The 14,296-nt window shown below is 32.3% G+C and overlaps 1 protein-coding gene across 3 annotated transcripts in view; it reads right to left on the bottom strand.

The window, feature by feature from the left end:
- Positions 1-2,421: 2,421 nt before the first annotated feature.
- Positions 2,422-14,296, bottom strand: part of Asap (ArfGAP domain of ASAP) — a 291,585-nt gene continuing 279,710 nt past the window's right edge. For 2 of the 3 annotated variants that reach the window (XM_085947281.1, XM_085947282.1), the window contains exons 14-17: positions 9,136-9,354; positions 7,581-7,738; positions 4,159-4,356; positions 2,422-3,127 (exon numbers count right to left, since the gene is read on the bottom strand). In XM_085947281.1, the coding sequence (XP_085803407.1) occupies positions 2,924-3,127; positions 4,159-4,356; positions 7,581-7,738; positions 9,136-9,354 (779 nt within the window). In that variant the 3' untranslated portion in view covers positions 2,422-2,923. Of the gene's footprint in view, positions 3,128-4,158; positions 4,357-6,849; positions 6,901-7,580; positions 7,739-9,135; positions 9,355-14,296 lie in introns of all 3 variants that reach the window. The other variant, XM_085947280.1, reaches the window with a different exon arrangement.

The following is a 14,296-nucleotide window of genomic DNA, read 5'->3' as shown; positions in this document are numbered from 1 at the left end:
TAGTATTTAGTGAGAGGTGGTGGGGGTTGCTACTCGACAGAAAAAATAGAATAAAATGGATCGAATCGACTAAATGATTTTACTAAATTACTCGACTAAATTTGACTGTTCATACATGTTTAGTTAGCCACTCGACTAAATTACTCGACCAGTCCAAACCAGCCTTAAGAGGACGTTATTAGAAGACTTTTCTAGATGATTTTAATAGTCTTAAACTAATTAATAAATGTATTGGTAATATTATCTTGTAATATTATTGTTAATCAGTTTAAAACACCGTTAAAATCACACATTGCATTATTATTAAGAAAAGGGCCTATGATAAACAGTCTATTAACCCTATCCCTGCGTATGGCATGTAAACATGCCATAGACTTTATCTCGTATTTTTGACCAAACTAGAAGAGACACTTGTGGATAATATGCTTTAAAAATTAGTTCAAACCTTTAGGTAGACATATCAGGCAACAGATCATAAAAATGTCAAGTAAAACACAAGGAAATATATTTTTGAAAAGAACACTCGTTATTCAGTCGTTTGAATCGCGCGCCATTGCGAAGACGGGTGTACTAGATGCGTCACCAGGGTTATCAAAACAAAACATTGGTCATGCATCGAAAAGTGTGCATCGATAATATTTTTATTTACCTTTTAATTAATTATTATGATTACGTTAGTGTTATGTATTTTTTCTTAGTGATCTGTGATCTCGATAGAAACATTTTGAAGATTTGTTTTTAGTATTTTTTGTCATTATAAATATATGTGAAATAATTATTTCACCCGCCAAAATGTCACTACCACATAATATTATCGAAAAAATAATGCTGGAAAATATTTTATCGATGCACAGCTCTCCAGTAAACTTGTTTGGCTTTGTTCATTGTTCCATATTTGATATTTACATTATTATAATAGGTAATAATTTTAATTTTTATGTGCCACGAAACTGTGTTAGCTCTGTTCACATGCTCATATTATGCCTGGAGTTTACGACTTACTAAATGCGATAAGCGATAACCCACTGATTATTCCACAAGTGATTTAGTAATATATCTGTCATAGACCGTAATCAACTACGGCAGCATGTACTCAACACAGCCCTGTGTATAACGAATACAAACGCGGCGAATTGCTCGGTAGTATGTGTTGAAACTGTGTATGTGAAGACTGGACAGCCGCCATTTTGAACGCGCGGTCAAAGCTTGGATATTTTTTAGCGTCTTCACTTTCTTCGATTTATTTTAGTGAGAATGTAACGAATATAGTTTATTTCTTGGTGCATTTGGAATAACTGATATATAGTTCATCTAGTAATCTATTTTTTAATTTTGGAATCGATCTGTTTTAGCTGTAGTGACCGTTTTAACAGATCACTTGACTGAAAATAAATTCCCGCGAAAATGGCTCGCAGCGAAAGGGTTAATAATTACTAACAATATGTATGTCGATTTTATTTTAATATTTTGAGGCAAAGACAGTATAATTATTAAAAAGTAAAATAGACCTTAAAATTATTATAATTTACATGGCCACAATATAAATAATTTCAAAGATACCGTCTCAGGTTAAGTTAAATAAACAGTTGTAGTGTTTCTATACCGAAACTGTATGAAATAGTTTTCCATGTAACACATTACGCAAATTCTGAAAACTGCTATTTTTTCACAACGGACAATTCGTCGTACGTCTCTGCCGGTCAGAGTAAATGGCATATCAGTACCTAGTTTTCAATCGATCTATGCTCCGGATTTTGGATACCATACATTATTACATTGAATAATATAAAATGTCCAATATTAATAAAGAGTTCATTATTTTGTAAGTTCACTTTATTAGTGATCAAACAATTTGAAATAAAATTGGCAATTTTAAATATCACATTTTTTTAATATTTTATTTGTGATTATACATTCTGAGGGGATGAAATGAGTATAAAAATAAATCACAAAAGGGTTGTTACGTACAATATGGTGATATTATTGTGTTGTTTAATAGTTGGTATGATAAAAGACGTTATTGAGAATACTAACAATATCTCTGCACTATCTTCAGTTTAAAAAATGATATGTCCGCAAAACTAAAGACCTATACTATGGTATACATTACGATAACTAAATGGGCTGCTTCGTTCTATAAACAATTTGTGCTTGTACAATATTATGTACGGCATCAAATAATTTCTATTAGACATTCATTCGCATTATTATGCGAATATCTCACAACTATTTTCGAGGTAACAACAGAATAACTCATCATAATGTATTATATTATATTTATAGAATCTATGAGACTAGGCGATAATGAAAAATATGTACATAATTATTAAAATAAATTATACAATATTTACATTACAAAAGCATCACAGAACCAATGATAAAAGAGACTTCTATAGAATATACTTCTACATATATTATATTATGTATGTATACACAAATATAGGCATAAATTATCTCGAATAATGAACATATTTATTTTTATCCTCCTAAGAACTATCCGATACTAAACAATGATAGTGAAATAAATGATTTTAAAGCAAACGTGAATTTTGATAATTATTATCAATCTTTTTTCGACCTATTTAATTAACATGTGAAAAATTCATTTAGGCCATCTTTAATATATTGATATAGAAAGGGACGCCAAAAAGTCTTTCAAAGGTTTTATAAAGAATTTAAATTCTATAAGATACTTTACGTGTGTCATACGTAGAAGTCAGATTACCGGCTATCGAAGGATTCACTTCCACCGTCGCAAGGTCTCAATTGTCATAATGATAATGACACATTTAAAAATGCATATCTATTAAGATAGTCCATAGTAGCGATATATACTAATCTATTCGAATGACATAACATAATTGGCTGGCATGTGCTCAGTCGGTTTGATATTGTTGAATCGATGATCGATCGTGCGAAGAGTTCAATCAGGAAGCATGTGGACAAAAGAGACGGGGAACATCCCTCTGCGGTTGGGGCTGCCTTCCACTCTGCCTTCCATCCAGTTGTCGTCCTCTGTTCTATCGTTGAGAACAATAATTACTTCACCTTCACGGAATGAAAGTTCATCTTCGTTGTCGGCGGAGCAATCATAAAGGGCACGGCATCTTCTCACTGGACCGGCAGCCTGAAATCATCCAATTGTATCATATGTAGATTATGGTCTTTAAATTTGCATTGAGTTCTTATGAGGTTCGTAAAATAAGTTCTTTAAAGTGGATATTAGTTTACTGCATATTGTATATCATTCAATATTGAAAACTACATGATAAATTTCTTCTTCATCCGAACCTCATAACTGACGATCATGACCCCAGATGATTTGACCATCTGACAACCCATGACATTCTTGAATTGGTCCATCCACCTAGAGGGAACTTTTACTCATTCTTTCGACCTGAGCAAATACCACAAATTTCTCCAGGATGTTATCATTTGGAGAGTCTGGTGTAGATAAATCATTTGTTCGTTTGGCTATCCACGAGACTCAGCATCCACCTATAGCATCACATTTGAAAACTGTCTAGTGATCAGGGGTTCACAAAGTGTGTCCCGCGTGACTTTTTGATGTGTCCTGCGAGATTTATGTTAAATCTATATTATTTTTTATTCTTCATACCGAATATTAAAAATTACATTTAAAATTAAATATCCTCTGGCAAGAATGAATGGTCAGACACTGATATTTTTGTGTATGCAGACGTGCGAAGTGAAGGAGGGTTCGGCGCCGCTGCCATAGTTGTTGTGTTGTTAGCTGTCAAATTTTACCGGTTTATTTATTTACACAATGAAATATTTTTTCATTTGTTTGCCTTTTTAAAAACGACATATTTACAAAACAAAGGGCGGACGGCTAAATATTTTTGATTTCAAAATTGTTCCTTTGACAAAAAAGTTTGTGAACCCCTGGTCTTAGATCTTACTAGGCGCATTTTAGGTCACAGTACATATTATTTTTGCTTTTCTAATTTGGTTTCAGTTTCAATATAACATTTTTTTGATGTCAGTCTAATATACTTTGGACTATCAAACTGAGTGGCACCTTCCTTGCAGATTTTGTCCAATATATACAATCTGAGAGTGGTTCAAATTTCTGAGAGTGGTTATAAATCAAGACATAGAAATACATATTAAATGATTCTATATTATATTCCATACCGTGTTTATGGCGGAGTTGGGTGATCGAGAGTGGCCACCGGATGCGTCAGAAATTTCTAATCTATTGTCTCCGAGTCTTGTAGGGTCGCATGAAGAATTCGGACTGTCATATCCCAGACCGGCTAAAAGTCTAGAATCATCTAAATGGCCATCCATCATCTCGCAAAGCTCCAGAGAGGAATCTTGACTAGAACAATCCTGCAATTTTAACACAAACCATTAGTACAAAAATCACGATGGATTTAGTTTTGTATTCTAAATTAAATATATAGTGCTGCTCTATAAAACACTTGAAAACGAAAGATAAATTTTATATATTGTTAATATTGAACCGGCATACGGCGTAATCTATTAAAATAATATTATACATCAGATAAATATTAACTTCCGGATCTCTTATATGCCACTTACGAGTTTACATCGAAGGGTTATTGTGAATCCATCACAGTTAAACCTCATTAATAAAAACACGGTTAATTCAAAATTTTCGCAAAAAAAATAGTCCCTTCAACATTATTTTCATATAAAACCATACCTTTAATTCGAATTTTGGAATATGTAATGATTTCAGAGTCCTGGCATATAAAAATACTCAATAAATCGTAATAAATATTTCATGAGCCAGTCATTCAAAATTGTGACAGACTTTTTAAAACATCATAAATTGCTTATTTTATAACAGAGGCACAACCGCACTCCACTCAAAGGAAAAACAATAACCCGCATGTTTCAGGGTTGTATGTAAAATTGTTGATTATTTATTGGATTTTCATATAGTTTTACTAGAGAACCAATGCCAAACAATTATGTTGACAAATGAGAAAAATTATTTCGTATTTTTTTATAAATCTACTACTTAATGAATACTGATGCATGGTAATTGCACAGATTTTAATTTGAAAGAATTGCATCGGAATTTGGTAGGCACACTATGATCGTAAATGAAATTGATGAAAATCAAAATTTTTTTTCTTTCAAAATTTTTGTATTTTTTCCCCCCATATATTACGAATTTTTTATCGATTTTCGGTCCCGTGAAATTCGTATAACGAGGTTTCACTGTATATTCAATTGAAGCCTTGTCTAAATAAGGCAATAAGATAAGGTACTCTGAAAGATTGTGCATTAATTACTATTGTATTATGTACAGTATCACTACATACACTTACACCAGTATTAAAATATTCAAGGAGAAAAGATTATCTTGAAATTAAGAACTCGATAAGGTGCTTTAGAAAAATCCATTAATAATTTACTCTCTAGCTAAGTTTGATATAAAGATATTTAGCTTGTGTTTTTACCATTCCAAAGTCGAGCCAATCCTACAATTTGCTGAGCGATTTTGAAATATGTTTTATAATACTTTATGGAGTGCTTTCAAACGGGGATTATGAATATTGAAAAATATACTAAAATCAATATCAGTCAATCCTAAAAACACATTTCTATTCATGCTTGAAATCGATCGGGAGACATTTCAAAATAGGATTGTTAAAAATAAAATGTCATTCACTCTGTATGATCCATAGAAAATTTAATTCGCCAGACATCAATCTTCTTCGGAAGCATTGAGACTAAATTTGATATTCACTGGTTATCTGCGAGTCTCAAGTTTGCTGAGTATTAGTAAAATGACAACATGAAAACGGATCGATTTAAGGGAAAACAAACAAATAAAATTAATGTTAATACACTACACACAATTTTATAAAAATGTTAAATTGACGGCAAGTCTATGTAAAATGAAGCTATGCCAAATAAAATATTCCATGAAATATAATTATTAGTAATAACATCCGTGTGTGTAAACATGGATTGTATTTTTATTTGGTTAAAAATTTGAAGCAACGTTAAAGCCAATAAAATAATATTTTATATTAGAAAAAAAACGAAACCATTATGAACATTGGATTAAATAAAAAGTCATTGATGTAAGATATTTAACTTATTAATTCTCATTGTTATGATATTAATTTAATCTGCCTTCAAGTAAATGGATATTAAATAATAGTTGAAAATGATAAGATATCCGATACGAAAAGGAATACTTTTATTAGAATTAGCCTAAGGGGAAGTTTAATACATGGTAGAGACATCTAGTGATAGAATCACAAGAAATGTAATTAAACAATATAATTACCTAAAAATTACCATTGACACGCGGTATATTATATTTTTAATCCTGCATCGTAATTCCATAGATGTCTCCGGTGACTACTATACTTCACAATAAGTAAGTAAGATTTTTAGTGGTAAATTGGATAGTATAGACATCCTTCTATTTATTTAAACAATGATAAAAGTCTAGTTATTTGTAATAAGAATTGCAGTCTAAAATACAATATAGCATGATGAAGGTACTATAAAAATTACATCTATTCGATGCAGATTGAAGATGAGATCTGATAAAACTACAAAATATATTTACAATTTAATTATGATGTAAGAATAAAATAATAAGAAGAATGGCTGATTTAATTCAACACGGTGATCGAAAGATTTGCTTTTAAAACTAATATTCGTTAGAAAAATGCACGGCATAATTAAGTGGCATGGGGGGCAGTGACATCTATATCTTGTAAAGCCATGCTTTTGAAAAAAAAACCAGGGTAAAAGAAAACAAAATCATTAAAAGAGTGGATAGAAAGCACTGCAGATAACTTTTGATGGCCGCAGCCTAAAATCATTTACCCTTGAAGATTTGTGGCACACCCCATAAAGTTGGCTTGATCTATTTTTTTTCTGGTAAGATAAAAAACAAATTTAAAATACATAATTGACGATACTCGGTGATTTCAAAGAAATCATAAGTATTAATTTGTAAATCAATACATACACTACATACTTGTACAGTAAGATATGATTTAATTTTATATATTTTATAGATATAAAAACTATTATTCATAAAACTAGATTGCATACATATTAAAAACATTAAAAATATCACATTGTAAGGAAAACCTATCTACAACTGTAATAATACTCTAGTTAAACTCTTAGCCGCAAAAGCCCACAGAGTGTGGTGAGGCAATGGCACGGAGACTGGCACAGCCACTTGTATTAAATACAATATAATTTATAGCGCAGAATCCATTGGTGTCATGTGGGGTAGCATTTTAGCATGGGCGGGCGATTTTGTCACCACATGGGACCCGGCGAAATAGCACACACTGCAACATGCGTGTATTGATAAAAAATGCCATCAATCTACTTTCCGAGATAATTAAAGGCAACAATTTCAAAACAAACTCCACTAATGCCGACATTGCGACTAAACTGTGCCACTCAAGCCCTCCGCCAGAATCGAGCTAATTCCACACTCTTGCCACGCTCCCCTCTGTGGGCTCATATCTCGTAGATATTAACTATAATCAATTCAATGATCATTACATGCTTGAGAGTATACATACAACATATTTTACCTTTCTTGGAGGAGGGGTAGGGTCATGATCATCCATATGATGATGGTGCGAGGTTCCGTTGTGCAGGGGCGTAGTTGGAATAGAATGTGAGTGCGGATGAGAAGACTGCGACAGAGGCGGGGTCGGCGGTGGTTGCTGGGGGCGTGTTTTAAGGCCACCTGGATAAATCATTAATAATCATAGTTGACATTGAATGAATGAGCTGTAATATTATAAACAAAGGGACCCGAAATGTAGAATGACAAACAATAACATGCGCTCACATTGACTAAAATAAAAGAACGCCCACCAATCATATTGTGTAACTTTGGCCTTGGTTACTGCAGACGTGTATATAAATAGAAATGCACATGTGCGTCTGCGCCTTTCATTTCTTCCTTCAGTGAATGCCATGGCCCTCACAAAGGGGGGCTGATAGGGCTCTAGCCTGGGGGCCCGGCGTGGCGAGTCGACCAGATAAGTGAAAAAAACACCATAAATTTGCTCTAATAGTAAAAAAGTCGCCTGCGGCGCTATTTTTTTTAATGATTATTATCATTTAAAAATATGTGGCTGTGTGATGTAATTTGATGTGATATTATGGTGATTGATATAATTAAAAGATAATTCACGTATAGAATTTTATTTTATAATTTAAGTGTGTTTCCTGATTTACAAAATGGTTTTTTATCTAATATGGCGAAGGGTTGTATTTTACTTGGTTAGCACAAAAGAAGGTCGCGATCAGTGCTTCATAATATTATGCTGTGTGCCGACAACTCAATAAATCACCTGGATCTATTTAAAAATCGTTAAAAACACTCTGAATACCTTTAACCCCGGGGTTCCGTTAAAACCACTTGGGGAACGCTACTGTAGAAAATCACACTGCCCTTAACCTTAGCAATAGGTAGGGGGGCCTGCTTCAGGATGTGGGGGGCATGGTGAATGCCATGCATTCGATTGAATGTATTAAAACAAATAGGGTTTTAATTTTTGAATTTAATAATTTGAATTGAATCAGATGTAAATTTTATTGCTGGAAATAAAAACGTTAATTACTAAAATGTTAGGGGACTGCAGAAATAACACGCAATATCAGGAAAATGTGAAGTTCAGCCATGTAACATCGGGGTTCCACTGTGGTTCAGAATTTGGGGTATCACTGATATTGACACTAATTATTATCATAACTTGGTTATTTTTTTAAATATTCAACGTTTATTCGCAGTCCCATGTTAGGCATTAAGTTCCTAACGTGAGATAAATAAATGCAAGAATTTGAACATATTCTATGCATTGGCGACATTGAAAAATTTGTCATTGTTTGTAAATGGACAAGACGGCGGGTCCTTTTTCACATTTTGGTATGGTTAGTCATTGACATATTATTGTTATTTGCAATTTGCTAATAATTTAATCAGCAACTTTAATGGTCGTTTTCAGATTTATTTTCATAACTTACTCTTTATCTAGTAGTATAGCAGTCTGGAAAATTTTCTTCAACATCTTTATCATTGTTTACAGAAGACTGTTTATCTACAATATAGTTTGGTAAACTATTGTGAAGTCATACCGTGTGAATTCCTGGAGCTGTCGCTGTTAGATGGTGACCTAGTGTGCTGCAGTGTGTTGTGGTGAGGGTTGTTGACTCCAGCCAGGTTGGCCAACCCCGCGTACAGCTCGGATCTTGTCGAGCAATGCGGGAGGGTCCCTCCGAGCGTGCCCCCTGGGGGAAGAGGAGCCGCTCGCTTTTTCAGACTGCCGATGTTGCCTGCACCCATAGGCATGTTATCTAAAATTTAAGAATACATTGTTAATATTTGAATATCAAAAATTGGATTCATTATTAACATGATTAGGTGGACTACGATTCAAAACAAAGACGATTGAATTGAGTTGGCTGTATGATGTTATTTGTAGGACGTATTGTATTCCTGTTATATTACAAAAGTATAAGAAAATTTGTTAAGGCCTATGGGTTCATTCGTAAGAATCAAATTTGAAGTAAGAGCCACAACAAAATAGCAATAGAGCGCGCATAAAAAAACAAACAGCATCTCTGGGAGTAGATACGAAATCAGAGGTTTTAAAAGTGTTGAATTAATAATATTTTTTTTCCTAACAAATTTTATAAACATTTTTGTGGTAGGTAGAATAAATTATAAGAATAAAAATAGTAGACCTCCAAATAAGAACCTCATATTATTGATATGCTGAATTTGTGAAGTGACACCTTTTCTTGAACCTATCATATTGTGGGTTCAAATTCAAATATTTTTCAAAAAAAAATCTAATACTTATGTATGTTTCTGAGGTGTTTCAAATTGGTATATTATTTATATATATCGGTGTGTATGAATACAAAAGTTATTCATTTTTTCATGAGCTCACATTACAAATTATAAGTTTAAAACATTCACAAGATGCATAAAAGATTTCTGTTATTATTGCGTTTTTATTGAATTATAAAAACATGACTCATAAAAGAAAGCAATTCAATGAATATTTACAACTTTTTACAATTTTTTTAAAATTTATTACGCAACAATCAAGATTTAAGAAACCATTATTATAATAACGTGTATTTGACGGCAGTACGTTTTGGTCGCCGCGGAGGATTTCGGAACATTAGTGTGTATAGAAAATTAATAATTGGTTCTTTAATTAGTGTACAGGCTTAACGGTATGTAATGTATTAGAATAACTATTATAAATTATTATTTTTTATTTTTTTTTTCTTTTCTATTGATAGCATCTAATATAATTATGATATTGAGGGTTTCTTATATCCATCGACCGTGTTAGTCTAGGATCAATGAGTTCAGGCAATATACAATTCATATAAATCTTGTCAGTTGTGATGTAAAGAGTAATATTGTTTTTATTATTCAATGAACTAGGTTCTTACCTCAATATATTTTTTACTTGTGTTAAATAATTACTAATAAATGCCTAAGGTGATTCCATTCAATTCAACTCGGCATTAAATATATTAAATTCTAATGGATTTAAGTTTTGTACTATTTCATTTGAGTCGTTTTATGCGATCCTGGTTTCGCCTTTCGACATCGTCAGGCACTATGCGCACTCATCAAATACACACTGACAACGAAAGCAGCTAATTCTCACTTAACAATAAATTAATACAATAAAGTAAGGTAAAAACTTTATCACCTACCTATTAAGTCAAAGTGCACAATGAAAAATTTAACAAACAATTAATTATGAATAGTTGAATTGTGGCAGTATGAAAAAAAAAGATTTTACCACAAACCATCTGAAAAATACATACATCATAAAACATATACGTGATTTTCTGCCCCAAAACACTTATTTTATTATTATTTTGACGATTAGGAAAATTATGACACATGTTTCAGTGGCCATTACTATGACAGCATTCGAAAACGTATTTTACTTTAAATTTTCTACAAATTTACTATTTGTGACATAAACCACTTAAGATCGATAATAAATAGACCTTGAAAAATAATATTATTTTGTTTCTATTGATAATGCCAATAAACATACTCCTGGATACGTCCCTTTGAAAATAACAAAACATGGCAACCCAGGTACATAAAAACTGTATTAAGCCCAACCAAGTAGGTATTTATCAAAATAATTAAAGTCCACCTATATTTTATCTAAACTGCTCAAGTCCAAAATATTTTTTTTTATAAATGTTGCACCGAACGAATACCTTTAGGACTTCTTTGTAGCCATCGTGGCTATAAGATTCAATTATCTTACAATATCTCACATGCTGCAACCATTTGTATTACAAGATAATAAATAATATAATATAACTACATTTTTCTCAGTTTGACATTCACTGGTATTTTATGATGTTTGATTTGTCAACACAAATTATAACACCTGGTCTACGTTATGTGGTCTTGCCAATTTGATTGTTACTGCAATGCGAGTAAAGGTCATTTTTCTATGAGTTAAAATGCAACGGATAAAATTTTGGAAAAAAAAGACGTCCTCACCCATTGAAATTCACAAGCCTACTAAGGTTAGAAATGAGAAATTAGAAAAACTATATGAATTAATCGATCAAATGGTCTCTTTTTGTTAATTTTGCAAAATAATTATATATCTAAATTGTCTGAAAATAGGATAAATACATGAAAACGTACGACGTGTTTTGGTAATACAGCGTCACTAATTGTACCGAATTTATAGGGTTTTATTTATTTTTTCATTGTTAATTATTATTTATAGTATTACGGAAATGTTATATTATAATAAAAAAATATTTTTATTGTGCAGTATATATTATTTTGTGAGAAAAAATCATTCAAAATTGGCTGATGTATACTCAAACTAAAATGGCTTTAAAATCTTTATTTTTCTGAAATTAAAAAAAGTACGTGAGTTAATCAATGAAATGTATTGTTTTACCCATTTCTTTCATACAATATATACCTGCAAAACTATTATTAAGTTCAAAAATTCACTGTGGCGTGACAGTCGTTTTGGCCAATTTCGAAAACAGGACCGACTATTTGTCATTTATTTTAAAAAGTAAAGCGAATCAGAAAATTTTAATGACACAAAAAGTGTTATTTGAATATTATTTATTAGATTTTAAATAAATAAAGTGTTTATTATGTGTCAATTCGTGTTAAACGTCCTTGCCATTTCCACGATTCTGAGAAGACAGGAAAAAACGGGTCCAATGGCCTTAATTGTTTTTCTATTGGAGGTCTAACTTTTTTAGTGATAACACCACATCATCTTATTTTTGGATTAATAACTTGCGATGTTATTTTTTATCTCCGTAAAATATAGAAATTGCATCACCAATTATTTCAATAAGCTATTCTATAATTGTATGGTAATGACGGCGTTACCTACACAACTTAGCTTGACCGTTGAACGGACCTAATGGGAGGGGTGAATGGCTAACAACCATCTCGGTGAAAATCTCATACGGTCCACATAGGAGCAAAAATTGTGCTTTACTTTTTCTTAAATAGAATTTTGTACAAATTTTGTTTTCTTTCGGTTGCGGTTCTTTACAATTTATTTTTACCTTTGTAATTTCTTATGAAAGATATTAATATTAAGGATTATGAAAATAAAACAAGACTAACTGTTAGTACAATAATTGTTGTCACCCCATTTTCTAACAATAAATCATAAAAAAAGGTCTAAATTACACATTTTTATTACAGTGTTATTAAAACCCTTAGTTAGGCAAGTATGTCTATTGCATTATTTTTATCATAAATGCCATGTTTATGCATTGGAGTAAGAAGGCAAACAATATTTTATTTATTATTTCTTCGAGAGGTAATACTTTACATTATATCTGTTTCACCATGCGCTAATCAAAAATTACGTTTTTGCCCATGCCTTTAAGGCCATGCATTAGTTGAGGCACGGTCTAAAAAGATCGTTGCTAGGCGATGTGCGGATTGCGGGTCGCGGGTGCAAAAGACGCCTGTCAAACGAAATATTATTTCTCATATAAATCCAACATACGTCCATTTTATGTTCTGTTTATTATTCTATTAGTAACAATAATAATATATTCATTGACATGTTTTCTTTTTAAAGTAAATGGGTAACGTTTTTAGTCATCTTTACACGATTTTAGAATTAATTGGCCCGTCGCCATCACGCAGCAAAGTGACGTACGTCTGACTCGACGTTCTCTCAATAAATGCGAAGCGAGTACAAAATTTCGTCGCGCGTTTAGTTGAAAATTATTTGGCGTTTCACTGATGCGTCACCTTAACAGAACTGGAAATACAAAGAAGTACGTACAGAAAATTATAATTTTATCAATCACAGATGAAATTGAACAGTGGCGTGTTTGCAACTAACATTTTAAACAACGGCGGGTTTGCATGAAACCCTAATGTAATTTTTAAAATGGTTAACCGGTTTTATGCCTTCAATGAGTTTTCTCGCTCTATGAGGCCGTGATTGACAGGCCGCACATACAAATTTCGCGAGTTATCTCATCAGACTGTAAACTCAAATTACTAGCTACTGTCGATTGATTTGCTAATCTAAAAGATTAAACACATGGTGACATCTATTTGAATAATGATAAATTAATATTAAGTCACAAATTATCGGTATTACAGCGATTGTTGTAAGAGCTTTGCTCAACATTCAACGTGAGTTATTAAAATTCTGCGACCTGTCAGATACTACCATAGTAATATCGTGAGGCATAAAAAAGGTTAAAACCACTTTTGAATGACAATGAATATTTCATTCGATAACCTTTTTGATAGATACACTTTCAATACACAGCAGTAACTAACTCAGAAATGACCAAAATTAAGCAGTGCCACTTTTGCACATAATGGCCACATATTTATATACTAAAAAATATTAATACATAATGATACTGTATTTTTATCACAGTTGGTTTCATCTGTCAATCAGGCATTTTCAAACCGATCTAGATAATTTTTTTACAAATAATTTGTTCCAGAGATATTTTTATATCGCACTTCTGCACAGCGATATCGGAGATTGATTACTTGTCTCGTACCCACTGTTTCAGCCGTGCGCTTGTGCGAAGACACACATTTTAATCGGATGTATGCCAAAAGCGCGTTTACGCACTCTACAATTCCGTACATGCCAGGCCGGCCATAGAAAATGAGCGTGTATATAAACTGTACTGCACCGCGATTTCCTAACTCTCGTCTCGTGTGGCACCAGACGAGATGACGTAATTGTGACGTCACGCTCGAGGCATG

This window comes from Rhyacophila brunnea, unplaced genomic scaffold, assembly GCF_057557595.1.
Source record: "Rhyacophila brunnea isolate RB1 unplaced genomic scaffold, BYU_Rbru_1.0 scaffold_2, whole genome shotgun sequence".
NCBI lineage: Eukaryota > Metazoa > Arthropoda > Insecta > Trichoptera > Rhyacophilidae > Rhyacophila > Rhyacophila brunnea.
The sequence above is the reverse complement of the archived record's forward strand: the minus strand, read 5'-3'. Positions and strand labels throughout refer to the sequence as shown.